Below are 17,985 nucleotides of genomic sequence, written 5' to 3' on the forward strand. Positions count from 1 at the left end.
CCTAAGTTTAATGTTATGTAGAAATGGGAAATGTTTTCATATTTGTCCCGTAGTTACCTGGCACCTGTTGATAGGGAATCAGAAAAACATTCATCCTACTGGGTAAATATTAACGAGCACAATAGAGGCACTGTGTCTAGATACAAAGGATTTAATTTAATAAGCCTGATCATAAAACTTCAAAGGAGCCTAATAAAACTGTACAGGTTGAACATTATGTAGGACATCTTGTTTTATTGGGCGTGTTAGCGTACGGTCCAGATGTTCAGTTGTTACGTATTTCAAACCAGAACCTGAGACTAGTTCTAAGTGAGATTAGCATTTTTTAAACATCTCTGTATGGTACAATATAGACAGATTATTCCCTTTAGTGTGAGAGCACAGTTTGAATGCATGTGGATTTTTGGTAATCTTCTAGTAACACAAACTACACAGTATGGTAGCCTTGTTAATCAATTAGATTTTTGGTTTACCATAAAAGCCAGAACAGAAATTTCAGATTGTATTCATGCAACACTGTTAGACTCAGAGTGGACTCTTAAAAATCAGAGATATCCTCTTTTTTTTTTTTAAATCCTCGCATTCCTCTTCTTTACCACAGGCTGACACCTTCAGTGCCTGCAATGCAACCCAACCTCTGACAGTTTAATTCAAACTGAACTGTCAGTGACGGATGATGCTGTCTCGAGCTGCTTGCCTCCAGCAGGCAGTGGGTGGGCTTCAGACGTCTCTATACTCACCACTTATGACATTTCAGCCGTTTTTGCACAGTGTCAGTAAAGATACAGACAGTAAAGATAACAGGAGTCTGACACTCAACGAGGGTCTGGATGGCTGGAAGTCAAACATCTTTACGGACCTGTTTAAATTCATATGAAAGCAACTTAATACGTTATTCATGTCAAACGAGTCAAAGTGGAGTCAACGGGGGATCGACAGTCATTTATTAAATGAGTGAATTTATTGTAATTTTATTCCTGTTTCTAACTAGTCAGAGGATGTATCAGTTAACTTGAGAAGTGATGGGTGTATCATCTATTTGCAAAATGATTAGTTTAAGTTTGGGCTGTACAGTGGCTTGGTGGTTAGCACTGTGGCCTGGCAGCTAGAAGATCCCAGTTCACGTCTTTCTGTGCAGAGTTTGCATGTTCAAAACTATTAGGAAATAGGGTATCTTAGTGCAAGAACGGGCTTTTAAATCTCCCCTAATTCTCTTTAGTTGGAAGAGTTGGTGAGGCCAAAATGGAGCTAAAAAGAAAGTGAATAGTGGACTTCTTCTTTGACATTGAAATCTTTGTTGTGGTGACTGACGCAAACTGACCTAAAGGATTGTTATATAATGCCACGGCACAACTAAACCATCCATCCATCCATCCATCCATTCTCTCTCTATACACCGCTTTATCCTCACTAAGGTCATGGGGGGTGCTGGAGTCTATCCCAGCTGACTCGGGTGAAGGCAGGGGACACCCTGGACAGGTCACCAGTCTGTCACAGGGCTACATATACAGACACACAATCACACCTACGGGCAATTTAGAGTAACCAATTAACCTCAGCATATTTTTGGACTGTGGGAAGAAGCTGGAGAACCCAGAGAAAACCCACGCATGCACAGGGAGAACATGCAAACTCCATGCAGAAAGATCCCAGGCCCAGCCCGGGGTTTGAACCAGGGATCTTCTTGCTGCAAGGTGAAAGTGCTAACCACTACACAGCCCACAACTAAACCAGTATTCCCTTAAAAAAAAGAAGTGTGAATGCTTTGTACTAAACAGGAAAGCAGTGATTCTCATAAGCTACGCATGAACTAAATTGCAAGTGTTACCTCATTTATCACTACAAGTTGTTCATAACTACAATAATTTCATGCTGGTTAAACTTAATCCCACAAAAATTAATTAGACAAAGGAGAGCTTGCTGCCGTTGGTCCCACAGTTAAGAAACTTGTGCTGTAACAGCCTGACCTACTTATACTGTTCAGCCTTAAAGTTCTTATGGAGCAAATACAGTAGGAAGAATTCCATGTGTGAGTTTACTTCTTCACTCCAGTTGTTCAAAGCTATCACCAGTAAAGGTAGCGAGAAGAAATCACATGCAGGAAACTGTATTTTTGTAGATATGTTTCCAGCACACCATGAAGGAAATGCATTTTTTAGATTCCATGGCGTCAATGAAAGAATTTCCAAGAAGAATTATGAGGAATTTGTGGTATTTTTTTTCAATCTGATTCAGAACTGTGACGTTCAGAAACTCCCAGAGCCACACAGCTCTGTCCATGAACTCTAAAGAATTGAAAGTGTTGATAATAAACTGCAAAGTATGTAGAACTCCAAGATTTTAAATATTTTCATTGACTGCAAATAAATATCTGCTCCAAATGTCTCACGAATAATCACTATCAGCCTTAAAAACCCACAAAACACCCCTCTATACTGGACCACACTTATTACAGTCCGGTTCCCCCTTCTATCAATCTGCTTGGAATCTTCCACTTCCTGTTTGTCAAAGTGGCCTTCTACCTGGACAGGTTTTGTTGGAGCTCATCAGCAAACATTTTGGGTAAGTGCACTTTAATATGGATGGATGACACTGAATTAGAGTCTGTTTTAATGAGACTGAGTTCAGATGTGTAGCTCTGTCATTAAACAGGAAATTATTTCTCAGAATTCACAGAGAAAAGTCTGAAATGTTTGCTAGGTTAGCGTCCCACATGTTCTTAGACTCAGCTAAAGCTAACTCTCTCCAACTTCTGGATCTCTTGAGTTGCTTGTTGTTCAAATATCTTGCTAGAGGTGCTGAAGCTCAGAAAGTCTGAGATGTTTGTTCAAAATCAGCTCATTCTCAAGTCTGATCTGAACTGTCCTCTTTTGTTTGAACTTTCCCTAAACTGAGGAGTTAATGACAGAGCAGCACATCCAGACTCATTTATGTAGAGATTAAACTTCAGTGTCATTCGTTGATGTTAAAGTGCAATTTTTCACATGTTTGTTGCTCATGCATCCAACCAAACCAGTCCAGGTGGAAGACGATGTGAAGAGAAGCTCCAGAGGATGAATTTCACACATTTACGTTGGAAATAAATGTCCTTTAATTAGACATTGTCATGCAAAAGTTGGATTTCCCTTTAATGATGTTTAAATCTTTGTTGAGTGTTTTGTTGATGTTGGTTTTTAAATGTTTTCTGACTCTCGGGCCCCAAACATTAAAACCTTCTACGGCTCACAAGCTGCAGCAATTCACACATTATCAACTATCTTTCTGACTAAACTAAGATAAAAGTGAAAAACTGCCTGATTCCTGCATCATGAATGTAAATGTTTTTGTTTTTTTATGACGGTAAACTGAATATATTTGGGTTTGACATTTACAGTATTTTGCAATTGCTAAAACGCTAAACTCTATTGTCTGAACCAAATTCTCAGTTGCCTGAACCCACTTATTGAATCAGCCACTCTTTTGGCTAAACTATAGGCACTTTTTACCCATTTAGACACATCTTGTCAACACATTGTCATTGTGGTGCACCTGTGATGCATAATGGTGAGCACAGGTGGCAAAAGTCAAACACAGTTAAAGCTCAGATGTCACCGGTTGAACACAACAACTCAAAATTTGATCACACTTGTGGCTAATGATGTGAGGGTCCATACAAGCCAGAGCACTGGTTTGTGAGGCACTACAAAGGACAGAAATCTAAGAAGAGGAGCATGGATAAGGCATGCCAGGGTTATTCCCCCCGTTGCCTGGCCAGAGAAAATGTGTCCTGTGATGTAGATGAAGTCCTGTGGCCTGACCCAGTACGGAGAAATGATGCTGTGGCAGAGTAATGCACTTCTTTTCTTTGTACTTCATTTGTATATTTTTGTGCTTTATTTTTACGTACAAGTGCTACATGTAAATGCACAGGATTTCCATTTTTTTTGCAAATTCTTTTTTCTATGTACAAGTGTTATAAATGCCCAGGTATTTTGTTTTGCAACATGCATTTAGCCTAAATAACCATTTATTTCTACCGCTTCATGTCCTCCTTCATGTCAAAGTGAAGTAAATTTAGTTTAAAGTTGAAGAAGAAAGTTGAAAACCACCTTCTGATACCTGAAATCTCAGTTTTCACACATACAACGCCTGAACATGTCAAACTGGTTTCACAGTAGAACCATCATTGTAAAAAACGTCATAGTATGGTGTGTTGCTCAAAAAACATAACGACCTGCTGTCTAAGTAAGTAAGAAATTCAGCAGCTTTTAAAATTCAGAATCTGAGGAGTCTGATTTGCTTCCATACATGAATGCCATTTAGATGTACACCATGAGTATATAGTAAGGTTTTTTTTTTAAATGTAACCTTCAACTAATATAAACATAAAATATAAATCAGGAACAGTTCTTCCAAGTTCTACTTTTTAAATTGCTGACAGTAATTTAAATGACACCATGGTTAGGATGTACCTCCAGTTCCCTGTGTGTGGCCTCCAACACCAACACTAGTATTGGGTTGGGTGGTCAGACACCCCTCAGCTCTGCCTCTGCTCACACATCTAAGCTGCATGTAGTTGCATCCCATGTTTTTAGTTTTCACTTCCCCACCTTTCAACATTAGCAGTATTATTAAAGGTGAGTCACAGACGAGTAGTTTTGCCACTTCAGAGTAATTTTAGATCCTGCCTGCTGCCGTTTTCTTCTGGAAAAGTGCAGCTGGATGGCTGATTGGAACCCGGAGACCGTGAAGTGTGGGCTGTTTAACGTCAAACAGAAAAGTGGCCTTCATATTCCACACAACTTAGACTGAGACAAATATCAAGAATTCAGCAGCGCCTGTCACGGCTTAGCTTATTCAGACCGAACAGAGAGCCACTACTACCAGAACCGGAGAAGTTGAAAAAGGATTTATTGTTCAGGGGTGGATATGGCTGGAGTATGAGGACCGGAATGCAGGGACGGGAATGCAGGCGGGGGGAGGATGTGGCCGGGTGGATCTGGGGGCCGGGGATCGGCGGTCGTCCGGGGTCCGGGCGGGACCGGAGCGTCGCGGATCTCTGTGGGGGATCCCTGGCGGCCAGACGTCAAGGGCTTAGAGTTCGGTGGAGGAGAGGAGTTTGGAGAGGACGGACGTAGCACTCTGACGATCCGGGGGGGCCGAGGTGTCGGATTGGCCGAGCAGAGACGGCGTCTCGCCGGTGATGTTCCGGGAGGGGGCTCCGGGAGGCAGGGAGAGCCGGTTGTCTGCTGCGGCTTCAGCAGCCAGGAGGGAAGCGGGTTGGGGGCTCAAGGAAGGGGTCCAGGCGGAATGGGGGATCCAAGTGGGGAGGGGACCGGTGCCGAATGGCTCAGGGGGGTTCCAGTGAGGGTTCCAGGTGGGGAGGTCTCCGGGCAGCTGGGTCTGGAAGAGGGTAAGAGAGGTGCACGTTAGAAACGTCAAAATTCTTAATGAACTTTCTGGAGGCGAGAAAGAGAACTGACAGCGAAGTCTATTTCAACAATCTGGCAGGGTGTGGAGTGTTGAGCCGGTACTTATTGTGAGGTGGATAATCAGGGTGATTTCTTCCAGCTGCCCGGGACTCATGGAGGAGGTTGATTACCTGAGTGGAGACGGCTGCGAAGCCGAACTCCACTCAGGTGTCGTGCTGAGGGAAAGCAGAGGAAGAGGGACGGATGGGAGACAGGAGACACATAGGGAGGGGGTTAGTTTGGGATGCCAGGTGGGGAGGGGTGAGGAGAGGGCCCTGACAGCGCCTCTCATGCTGATTGCAAAACAGATAAGTTTACTGTATTTAAAAACTATTTCATAAACAACAAGAAAGAATAACAATGGTTTCATAATCTCTATTGCCTAATGGTGCTCTAATGCCATGAGAATGAGTTCAAGATCTCTAGCCATTATGATTTTACATGTTTTTTTAAGTTAATTTTGGTGTTTGTAATCCTTTTTGATTTAAAAGTTGAACATCAAATTACCGTCTTGACCTTTTCAAACTATTTTCTATTTTTTAGGAGTGTCATAGACTTTCTCACTCATTCCAATGTACAGTACCAGTCAAATGTTTGGGGTCACCCATGAAATTTCATGTTCTCCATGAAAACTCACACTTTTATCCATGTGCTAACATAACTGCACAAGGGTTTTCTAACCATCAATGAGCCTTTCAACACCATTAGCTAACACAATGTAGCATTAGAACACAGGAGTGATGGTTGCTGGAAATGTTCCTCTGTACCCCTATGGAGATATTCCATTAAAAATCAGCCGTTTCCAGCGAGAATAGTCATTTATGACATTAGCAATGTCTAGACTGGATTTATCATTAATTTAATGTTATCTTTACTGAATTTTTTTTTCCAAAAATAAAGACCTTTCTCAGTGACCCCAAACTTTTGAACAGTAGTGTATATATCATTGCATTTTGACAGACTCACACATTGTCTGTCTCATGCATTGCTAATACACACCTCCACACAAAGATCCTGTAGATCAACAACTCAGTGAACAATGGCGTGTTGTAAAATATCCTGTAAATGAACAAACACTTGTTAAAAAGATCAGATGTTATCCTGAAAGCACTGAAAAAAATGGTCATAAAAAATCTTTGTCGGCATGATGAAATGTGAATACGAGCAAACGGGAGTGTGGGTGTTTCTTCACCGATCAGGGGCTGCCAAGCCTCTGCAGGGGGATTTCCACAGTGCTAGCTCAGCAGGAGCATGAGGGAGGCTTGCCAACAAGATCTGCAGCTGTATGCACACACCAGTACCTCAGGAGGTGAGACTAGTTTCAGGAATGATAATGAGGTGAGAAAAGAAAACATAACCCCTCGCCTTTAAGAATTCTGTTCATTTCTTTTGTTCATTGTTATTTGGAAAGCCCTGTCGATACTCAGAACATCTGTGGCACCGGGGGTCAAGTACATACTTGGCACTTCTGATTTCATAACTAGATCCAACTTGCCATTTTAATGATATACAACACCAGCAGAAAGATGTTTGACATACTTGTGCTGCTGCTTTATCTGGCTGATGATGAATTTTGGTATTAAGCAAAAGCCAATGGCAAAAAGAAAACAAAGCTCATTCCAAGGAGAGAAATATTGTCTAGGAGACATCTCGGAGTTTAATGTTTTTTCTGGTCACCAGTCAACTTTAGATCATGTGACTACAAGTTAGCAGAAAGTGATATTTCAGGGATCTGAAGCATCTGCATTAAATTGTGTGGGGCTGCATCCTGGCTGTGTTGGGATCTTTCTGCATGGAGTTTGCATGTTCTCCCTGTGAATGCGTGGGTTTTCTCCAGGTTCTCCAGCTTCCTCCCACAATCCAAAACTATGCTGAGGTTAATTGGTTACTCTAAATTGCCTGTAGGTGTGAATGTGAGTGTGATTGTTTGTCTGTATACGTAGGCTAGTGCCCTATCAGACATCTGAAGGGTGTCTGACAAGCTGCCTTATTAAAACACCTGCCAGTCCCAACATTACTGCAGCGCTGACCCTGGAGGTAAATGGGGAGACTTGCAGGCTTGTTTACAACAAACGATCAGACTGAGGAGCTGCAGACAGATCAGGTTCGAGTGGATCAGACCTTTAGCTCTTCAAATTCTACTGATGTCAGTTAGGACCCCCACATTCCCCAGCCCTTTCACCTAAACGCCTGAGAGCCCTAACAGCATGTCTGTTTGCTGCAGCTTACCATGTGCCTTGCAGGCGATTACAGTCTTCACTTTAGGCATTGAATCACAAAGAAGCCACACTCCATCAGGTTCAGACTGAAATGTTTCAGTTTCTGCCTAGGAAAGGATCAGGTTTTCACACTTAGGTACACCTCAGCAGGTGATAAACATCACCTGCTGGGGCCTGATTTAAAACAACATGGAGTTATACTATGAATGTGTTAATGTCTGAGACAAACCTCTGCTAGGTTTGTGGCCCCTGGCAGAAGACTTGAAATTCAGCCTTCACTGTAGATAAGAAAGGAGAGATGTAGGCTGTCCTCCATCCTCTGGCACAGCCTTGTTTTATGAAATTTATCGTTTGATATCTCCATTCCTTCATTAATTTAGTTTGATACTGTGCAGTGATTTCAGAAAGCATTCTGTCTCCTTCACTTCTTACACACTTTTTGTTTCTTGTTCTTGACTTTTTGAAACAGATGAAATCCCATCCCATGACTGAAACCCAGCGATGACAAATTTAATTGACTGGATAGTTGACAATAGCACACACACACACACACACACACACAAACAAATAGATAGATAGATATACATCACTGTTCAAAAGTTTGGAGTCACAGAGAAATATCCTTATTTTTCAAAGAAAAGCAGTTTTTTCAATGAAGACAACAATAAATGAATGATAAATCCAGTGTAGACATTGTTAATGTGCTAAATGACTATTCTATGTGGAAACAGCTGATTTTTAATGGAATATCTCCATAGAGGTACAGAGGAACATTTCCAGCAACCATCACTCCTGTGTTCTAATGCTACATTGTGTTAGCTAATGGTGTTGAAAGGCTCATTGATGATTAGAAAACCCTTGTGCAGTTATGTTAGCACATGGATAAAAGTGGGAGTTTTCATGGAAAACGTGAAATTGTCTGGATGGTCCTGGGTAAACATTTGAACGGTAGTGTACATTCTTATAATTTTATGTCCTTTCATTGTGGGCGAACACTAATCCTTTTTACTCCTTTTAACAGGTCTGTTAAAGTAGTTCAGCGATAGCAGAATCATCTTTTTTTATTATGTGTGTAAATGGAATATAAACTCAGCAGACATGGCCTCAGGGGTAGTTACAGCACTGCCAGAAATCAGCAGGTGGCCGTTGTGTACATAATATTGATAATTCAACAACTGAAATATTTTGAGAGCTTCACTCACTGTGAGGTTGTTGTTTGACTTGACTTCAGATGTTTTATGTCAGGTTTTTAGTGTTTACTGCTTTGCATCAAGTAGGCCAAGCTGTGCAATGTAATGTGTTTACACGTGTTTTGTCTTTTATTTAACTAATAGCTTCTCGTGTACCTTAATGCTCTTGTTTTGGACACTTTTGTTCAATCTGACAATAAAATAATTAAAGAATATTTGAGGATCTACTGTATGTAAACTTACATGACATTTATATGCGGGACTCACACTGTTAATAGGGTCAGAATAGATTCGAATAGTAACTCTCAGTTAAAAAGCATCAAAAATCTGTCCTCCGTTGACCTGTCTTGTTATTGTTAGCTACTGGGGAAGACCTTCCTTCCTTGCAGGTTGAGTCGTATCTTTCAGGGTTCCTTCACTTCAGTGCAAAGTCTTGAATTAAACTGCAGTTCAGCCCAAACATGTTACCAGCCTGTATTGTTTGTTTTTCTTTATTTTGTACAGCAACAAATCATGTGTATGAAAATAAATCTGACGTTTTAAAAAGGTTACAAAAATATTTCCATCCATTCAGCATTCATCATGCACCGAAGCCAAAGCCAGTCAGGACACACACTGACACGGAGAGCAGAGCAACAAGCAAACAGCCTTACTGGGAGAGAACCATATTTACAGCCTGCACACAAAGTAATACTGCTGGAGGTCTCTTCATAGAACATTGTAACACATCTCAGAGCTCACTGGGAGATCCCTCCTAAAATAATTCTCCTCCACAGGACAGATGTATGGAAGGTCTGTGGGGTTGTAGTAAGGTGCATATTCTGGGGCAGGGAAACTTTCCTGAGGGGCCGGCCAGCAGTGGGGCAGACAGTAGCAGTCCTGGGGGGTACAATGCTGGTAGTGGTAGAGCTCTGAGGTGAAGCCACGGTAGCTGGACTCCATCCTGGTGGGCGAGTCGTAGCAGGAGGAAGAGGAGGAGGAGAACGAGTCCTGTGGGGAGTAGCTGTTGTGATCCATGGGGTTGCAGAACGCCAGAGACTCCGATGAGGAGCAGGGAGCCTGGAAGAGCGGAAGACGTCCACACGGAAAGGATTACTTTGAGCAGCAATTTGTTGATGTGTAATGTGATGAGCATCAAACTGAAAGTAGACCACAAGCTGAGCAGGGAAACCTGTGAGTGGTGTTTTTCATTTAGTTTTGAATGTAAATTCAGCTAATTAGGTTTATGAACTAATCATATTCTTCTAGCAGTGTGTGTTATATACTTTGCAGCAGGAAAGGCAGTTCTGAAATTCCACTACTGGATTATTTTATTAAGCAAACTCAGGTCTGATTACAAAGAGGACAGTTAGTTATTCATCTGTGGACCACACAACTATTTTTTACAGATAGATAGATAGATAGATAGATTGATAGATAGATAGATAGATAGATAGATAGATAGATAGATAGATAGATAGATAGATAGATAGATAGATAGATAGATAGATACTTTATTAATCCTGAGGGAAATTCAAAACTGTATGCAGAATTCAAACTCCAACACATAGAGTAAACATCCATGCCAAACCTCTGTTCCAAAACCATACAAGTGGATGTTGCCTCAGGTGTTAGAAAACTTTAATTATTCAAAGACATTGATTTATGACATTTACAAATTGTGTTTTAACGCTCCTCAATTCGGCATAGGTTTAGATTTCTAAATTCACTTTTCAAAAATAAAAATATTTCAGACTTTATTAGTTTTGCATATAACGTACTGCTTTCAATAAAAGCGCACTTCTATTGGAGTGGAGTTTGGCTGGTGTCCGTGGGGGAAACCTACCATCCCGTGGCCGTAGTAGTCCGCATCTGAGGACAGTCCGTGGCTCCATGGCAGCGGGGAGGCGGTGGGGGGCGGCAGAGAGGCGCTGTAGCTGATGCCTCCGCTGGGGTTGTTGTTGTTATTGCCCCCGTAGCAGTTGCCGGGCAACATCACGTCCCCAAACTGCTGCTGGATGTCGTTAAAGCTGCCGTCCTGCATCGGGATGCTGCACGCGCTCTCAGGGAACGTGGCGGTGCGCAGCTGGACGGCTCGCGCTCCGCAGCTGGAGTCAGCTGGAGGGATGACGGAGGGAGGATCCACATGACGACCTGAGCCCAGCCAGTGGAGAATCAGATCCAAAACATCCAAAGATCAACAGAAAAGCAGAAAAGGTGTCTCGTGCTGCCGCTTAATCAGCCCTGTTGTAAATAGATGGGTCGACATATCCACTTCTTGACAGAGTCTGAAAATCTACTTTATTGCATTTGAAATGAGAAGTTTTGATTTTTTTTTCTAAGCATAAGCACCAAAATCCATCAAATTGCAAACTGCGAAAAGGCTGTAGGGAAGTCTCTGCGTGCAAACAGAGCACAGGAAGACGTTTAAGTTCAGACAGTGATGTCATGACACCATCAGGCGCATTTGAATATAGCTTACGTTTATAAGTTGGGATCCTGCACTTTTCCCACAGAGCTGTCAATAATTGACTAGAATCACATTCCAAAGTAGACTTTTCTGACTGAGACTTCCAAGTGAGTATTTTGTTGCCAGAGCAGATTGCTGCCTGTCACCAAGGAGCTCTTTCTAATGAATCCATACCTGCTTCAGTTGTCCTGCTGCAGAGCGGATTTTAGTGGAATTTATAGTTTGGGATTTTAACTTGGATCATTGCAAACTATATGCAAATGTTGACTTGAATTTGCAAATTATGCATCGACGATGTAGGTGTAGCCTGTGATTTCAGTAAATGCTGCAGGGGTTTAGCTTCATGCTGGAATCATTTAGTGAAGTATAGACAGTGGACTGCTGCGGCTGAGTAAACTTACTTGGGAATGTGGAGGCGCACAGCTCCTGGAGTTCCAAGCAAACCTGGGATATCTGTTGTTCAGGAGGAGAAGGGAATATAGAAGGAGGGAGAAAGGATAAGACTTAGAATTCATTTTGTTAATTTGACGTTGAAAGACAGGTTTGCTATTTCAGTATTGCTATTTTTTTCTTTCTTTCAGTGTTTCAGTGTGCCTGCTTGGATTAGAAAGAGAACGTTAGGGCGTCACTGATTTACAGAGACAGTTTATGGCTTTGTGTTTTTCCTATTTTAGTAGATTACAAGGAAAGGCAGTGTACTCTCTACTGAGGAGGGAGGGAAGCTTTACCGTTTTCACTTTCTTGCTGCTTGCCTCTCGGGCTCTGTGCCTCTGCAGCAGCTCTTTGACGGTGGTCTTCACTCGGACGCCCTGGTACACTCTGTGCTTCTCTGCTGGAAGAAGACAGCATGCCACCCATGTTTAATAATAACACTGTATCAGAGCAGACATTACCATCTCCACCCCGCACTGCTCAGCTTCATCCCCCTCATAATAATCCACGATCCCTCCTGCATAAAACTGAATGTCACATTTGATTGTTTCTAATAAACTGACATATCTCCATGAAGTGTCTCTACGTTGTTCTACGTCCTAATAAATGGCTGAATGTCAGACTTCGTTGTATACAACGTTAATTGCACATGTAACACTTTATAATGATCAATAAAATGTAATTTGAATTGCATAACGCAAAAACTGTCTTGATTTTTGTCTGAATTCTTGCTGCGTAAAAGCGCATTCTCTGCGCTCGGTGCGCCCTGCGGCTCTAGTTATTTTAAACCCCTCACTCCGACCTCCTGTTCTGACTCCCTCTTTACCTCTCCTGACGGCTCGGCGCCGCCAGCAGACTCTTTCGGCGTTCCCAAGCCACCCCGCCCAGACCAGGGACCGAAGAAAGCGGCATAAATGTAAGTACAGTAAGTACATTTCTGATCATAACCGCATATAGCGTGGATTGACAGTTAAGCGGTTTACCTGTATCAAACTAGGGGGTGAAATACGTGTAGGATCGTTTGGTGAAGTCGAATAAAGTCGCTCCATAATACCGCGCATTGATAAGGACACGAAGACCTGAAAAGAATCTGTAAAGCGATCAGTGACTAAAACTTCTAAGTTTACTCAGAAAACGCAGTTAGGTTGTTGATCTGGGCTGCAGGAGTGTGTAAGAATCAGTTTCAACGTAAACTTTGGTTCGGCGAATGCAAGTGAAAACATTCTGCTCTTTGTCATGTCCAGCTCCGCGGTGAGAGGCTGCAGGAGTCCGATCATTTAGTAAAAGCTCAACTCGGACTCAGGCAGCAGTTTGATCACATTCTTGTCGACATCTGGACACTTTTCAGAGCAGTTGCAGCCCGGTGCTGTTTACAGTTCAAAACTCCGAGCTCTTTTCCAATCTATGTTACTTATTCAAATCACCCCTGCCCCTATGTTTAGTATGTGATCGTGGAAATCTGTGGCGTTTAAATAGAAGAGATTTGGTTGTTTTCTTTAACACTTGAAGCTTGATAAAGGAATTCAAAAAGAACGCCTCGTATAGGTGCGCGTAATTTAGCCCCAAAGGCGTAATTTAAAGCACCCAGGAGTGACGAGCCTTATGGAAAAAGACGATTTGATAAGAGACGAAGCCTCGGAAACCTCATCTGATAAATATTCATACAGCTAAATGCTACTTCGTGATTTGTCTTAAAAGTGGCAAACGTGGCTGAAATTACGCGCTGACACATCCCACTCTAACACCCCGTTACGCACTGACAGCCCGGGCTCAGAGGCTACGGCTCACATGTTATGTCCAATAGTAATTAAACTTAATCAAAAATGTGTGTGAAAATGATCATGAGCATGTCCTGAGGTGAGGGTGGTCATCGCAGTTAAACAGAGAAAGAAAACCACAAAAGTCGGCAAAAGCTTAGAAGAGTGTTTGAATGAGTCTGCATCCACCCACCAGCTACAGAAAAGAGGTGGCATTAAAATACAATCATTTTTCACTTGGAAGTTTAATTTAAGAGTTGCTCATATTAGAGTTAGTTTAAATTAGTAAAGGAGTAGACATTAATGGGGGGGAAAAAGACGTCAGATTTACACGTGACCATTGTTTGCTTTTTAATTTTGCCACTAAACATTGCTTTTCTTTTCTTTTTTCTTTTCTCTCTAACAAGGAAAAATGCTACAAAATTCTTTCCTGATTAATTCCGAGGTTGAACTCACCAGACATGATGGCTGAGATGAAGAGAGGATCCTTGGAGAAGACCTGTGGGACTCCACAAGGCTGTTCTACCTCAGCAAAATGGCCAAGAACGAAATTTGTGCAAAAGTTTCCAAAAAGTCTCAACACAAAGGTTTTACAGCATACAACAAAGCATGCAAGAATATTGTGATACAGCTGGATCTATTTTAGTTTGAGATTGTCTCCCTCCATGCCTACTATTTAAAACCCCAAGAACGAAATGATTTGACAATCCTTTGATTGCGCGTTATTTTCAATTTGAATATTCAGAGGCAAGGTCTTAAATGGTTTTATTCAGTAAAAATAATCAGCAGGGACATAGAATAAAACCCACTTTAATGTAATATATTAGTATTTTACACTTTGACCCCCAAAATTGCACTTTTATTAATTTTATCCTCCTTTTTCAATCTTAGAGCATCCCAGCCCTTCATTCAGCACTGCAGCACTGGGTGCATGCTGTGCGCAACTTTCACGCCACATTTCACCTCAGATCTGCGTCCACGTGTCTGCTGGGGCCACTCTACATGCCAACAACACATGGAAACACATTTTAAACTTTGTTTTGGAAGAAAAACACATATAATTGTGTCAGAAGTGGGCGTGGCAAAGAGCAGCAGCCATCTTTAGCCTCGCAGGCCTTCAGAGCCCGCACCTGCTGCAGAGGAAGCTCAGTGTGGACAGGCTTCTGAAACGGATCTTTGTGTTTTTGAAACGAAAAATATTCTTGATTAGTTTTAAAATCAACAACTAAACATTTGATTTCCAGTCAGGGATACACACCTTTGTAGATAGTCTTTTATGAGTTAAATCAGCATCATTTTAAATTCTGAAATAAATCACTATTAGGCTGTAATTTAACACACGCGATTTAATCTAAAAAATATTTGTCTTGTTTTTTTTTAATTACTTCATAGAAAGCTGCTGCATTTTTAACTTTCGTAAGTCCTTCTGTGCACCACATAGCAAAGTTCTGTTCTCAGCAGCCTGAATAAAATCCTGGAGCTTTCTCGGGATTTGTGATGCATATGCTAAAAATGAATGAATAAATAAATATATTCTTTTTATTTGAAAGTATCATCAAAACATTCTATGCTGATTATTCTGTCATTCTTAGCCAGCTGTAAACATCTGGGCTCGTTTGGTATCACAAACCAGTCAAAATATATTCCTTCAACGTCAGGTTTCTTATTATTTGTATTATTGTTTTAATCGTAATCATTTAAATTGTCATTACAGCAGTTGTATATTTATGCTTAACTTTAGCTGCAGCAGCAGTAGAGTGAACGTTGAAGCCGGTAAACAGCAGCATCAAGAGCATGGAGGATGTGGAGCATATTCACCTCTTTTATTACCTTATTTTATTATATCTTTATGTTATTTTATTTGTATTTTCTTATCTTATTTACTCTGTATTTTAACGTATTTCTTCACACTGTTTTGCACTGACTGAAGGGCTTTTGCAATTTCGTTGTACTTGTTGCGATGACAAATAAAGTTCTATTCTATTCTATTCTATTCTATTCTATTCTATTCTATTCTATTTTAAAGCCCTCATTGATCACCTCCGGTCCTATTGATGAAGTCCCCTCCTCCCTCTGTGACAGTCTTCATTCCAGCTCCTCTTCCTCCCGCAGCTCTCCTCCTCTTCCTCCCCCTCCTCCTGCAGCTGCAGCGGCGCAGTGGCTCCACCTAGTGGCCGAAGGTCAGAATATCTCCTCCAGCTGTTAGTAGCGCAGTCCTAATGAAAGCCTCAGAAAATGATGCTGCATGTATACAAAGGTAGACAAGAATATATGGTATGGATATTGAATTGATATTTTGGAATTACCTTGATCATTTTTAGTCATAAAAATAAACCTCAGTCCGTCCCCCAAAGTGAATGAAAACAGTCATACAAACATATGACTGTTCTTCAGAACTGAAGAAGCCTCTTGGATGAGAGGTGAAACGTCTTCAAGGAACTTTCTTAAATTCCAGTGGATTGATTTAAACTACTTTGGATAACCATGACCTGGATGAATGAGAACCTACACAGACAGTCATACAAACCATACACTACTGGCATAAAGCTTGGGGTCACTGAGAAATGTCCTTATTTTTCAAAGAAAAGCAGTTGTTTTTCAGTGAAGATAGCATTAAATGAATGATAAATCCAGTGCAGACATTGTTAATGTGGCAAATGACTGTTCTATCTGGAAACGGCTGATTTTTAATGGAATATCTCCATAGGGGTACAGAGGAACATTTCCAGCAACCATCACTCCTGTGTTCTAATGCTACATTGTGTTAGCTAATGGTGCTGGAAGGCTCATTGATGATTAGAAAACCCTTGTGCAGTTATGTTGGCACATGGATAAAAGTGTGAGTTTTCATGGAAAACATGGAATTTCCTGAGTGATCCCAAACTTTGAACAGCAGTGTCTGTGCACAGGTTTTAAGGGTATTTGAGAGATTGGAGGTGGAGCTGAAGCAATGTCCAAGCATGAGCCAGTTTACAAAGTGGTCCAGGGTTTTCACGAGGTACAGTGAGGAAGAGGGGCTTTGACATGGGTTTATCACTGATTATTAAATATTTGTTTATTCATCTTATTTATTTTCTATTTTGTTTGTATATATGTACATAAATAACGATGGAAGTGAGCGATGGCTGAGATGGAGAAGGAGTTGTTCATCCTACTCCTTTTTGGATATGTTCAGTTATTATTTTTTGCATTGTTTTGTTTATGTGTTTTGCTGTTGTTTTGAATATGTTCATTTTCATCTGCTTCCAACCCTTTAATTGGACAGTAACCCCATCAGAGGGCTTCATGTGCACTCTTGGAACTGGAGTTACATCCAGTACTTTCCAGGGTATAAGCCGTCAACGAAAGACCTCCAGTTTCTCCTATCTTGTGCCTCTCTCTCAACTTGATTCCAGGTGGTGCCCATTCTTTAAAGTCTGCCTAAAGGTCTCGGCGCCAGCTGTTTCTTGGCCTGCCTCTCTTCCTCTTCCCCTGTGGGTTCCACGTTAGTGCCTGTCTGCTGGTACTCGACGATGGCTTCCTTAGAGTATGTCCTATCCATCCCCATTTTCTTCTACCTATTTCTGCTTCTATTGGAATTTGGGCAGTTCTTTCCCATAGATTGATATTACTTATCTTGTTTGGCCAAAATCTTTTCAAAATTTTTTCAAATTTTTTCAAAATTTCCAAAATTGCAAATGAACTCTTCATATATATTTTTTGCCTCCGCAGATTCGATTTGGCTTTGTGGAAAGAAGAAAGAGTTGAACTGGTTCCTCTCAGTGAACATGAAGGATGGACACGTGGAAAGACAGCAGATGGATTTAATGAATGTCATCCAAGGAGGATTCCACTTGGCTTTTCTACGGTGGTGAAGGTGGTTGAAAAGTTTAAAGAATAGGCCAGTGTCGTGGACAAACCCTGTTCTGGACGACCAAATGTATCAGCCTAAACTAAAGAACTGGTCAAGGCTAAAATTCATGCTAGCTCCCACTCCCTTAACCCTAACTATCTTTCCATATGTCCATCCTTCACGTTCACTGAGAAGTACCAGTTCAGCTCTTTCTTCTTTCAACAAAACCATATTTAATCCGTGGAGGCAAAAAGAACCTATCAGATTTCCTATGAGTCTAGACTTTAGGGTCACCATGTAGAATCAAAAGTAAAGATGTGTTTGGTCACATGCTGGTTTTCGGATGCTATAAATAGAGGCTCCCAGCAGAAATCACAGCTGTATTCTTTCACTCTGTCCTCAGCAAGCCAAGAAGTGACTGTTCTCACTCTTTCCATGTTCTCAGTTGTTATTTTACAGTAGTTCCTACAACTAAATAAATGATCCATCCTTAAATATTGGTATATGAGATAATGACATAATGAGGTAATTGTAAAATAAATGATATAGTTGCTTCACTTGGGTGTCCTGTGATCTTATCAGTTTTATGGTCTGCTTTGTGAAAATAAACTCAGTTGTAAGCTCTTGGTTATCTTTTATTAATATTTTAATCCTCT

General features: G+C 41.2%; 1 protein-coding gene and 2 long non-coding RNA genes across 3 annotated transcripts; 1 reads left to right on the forward strand and 2 right to left on the reverse strand.

The window, feature by feature from the left end:
• Positions 1–4,873: 4,873 nt before the first annotated feature.
• Positions 4,874–5,725, reverse strand: LOC127536662 (uncharacterized). The gene is made up of 2 exons (XR_007945742.1): positions 5,463–5,725; positions 4,874–5,382 (listed from the first exon to the last, which is right to left on the reverse strand). It is a non-coding gene; the product is annotated as an uncharacterized LOC127536662 (long non-coding RNA).
• Positions 5,726–9,334: 3,609 nt separating this feature from the next.
• linc.pou2af1 (lnc RNA pou2af1) lies at positions 9,335–12,652 on the reverse strand. Its single transcript, XM_051958241.1, has 5 exons — positions 12,567–12,652; positions 12,037–12,157; positions 11,710–11,761; positions 10,685–10,992; positions 9,335–9,918 (listed from the first exon to the last, which is right to left on the reverse strand). The coding sequence occupies exons 1-5, from the start codon at positions 12,650–12,652 to the stop codon at positions 9,568–9,570; spliced, it is 918 nt and encodes a 305-aa protein (XP_051814201.1). The 3' UTR covers positions 9,335–9,567.
• A 3,034-nt stretch (positions 12,653–15,686) lies between these two features.
• LOC127536664 (uncharacterized) lies at positions 15,687–17,953 on the forward strand. The gene is made up of 2 exons (XR_007945745.1): positions 15,687–17,023; positions 17,209–17,953. It is a non-coding gene; the product is annotated as an uncharacterized LOC127536664 (long non-coding RNA).
• Positions 17,954–17,985: the final 32 nt, after the last annotated feature.

The sequence above is a fragment of the Acanthochromis polyacanthus genome, chromosome 13, assembly GCF_021347895.1.
Source record: "Acanthochromis polyacanthus isolate Apoly-LR-REF ecotype Palm Island chromosome 13, KAUST_Apoly_ChrSc, whole genome shotgun sequence".
NCBI classification, from domain to species: domain Eukaryota; kingdom Metazoa; phylum Chordata; class Actinopteri; family Pomacentridae; genus Acanthochromis; species Acanthochromis polyacanthus.

Coding starts and splice junctions, on each gene's coding strand:
- linc.pou2af1 (XM_051958241.1), bottom strand. CDS start 12,652: ATGCCGCTTTCTTCGGTCCCTGGTCTGGGCGGGGTGGCTTGGGAACGC. Junction 12,158..12,566: donor GCGCCGAGCCGTCAGGAGAG/GTAAAGAGGGAG, acceptor AACATGGGTGGC/ATGCTGTCTTCTTCCAGCAG. Junction 10,993..11,709: donor GTGCGCCTCCACATTCCCAA/GTAAGTTTACTC, acceptor GGCTGGGCTCAG/GTCGTCATGTGGATCCTCCC.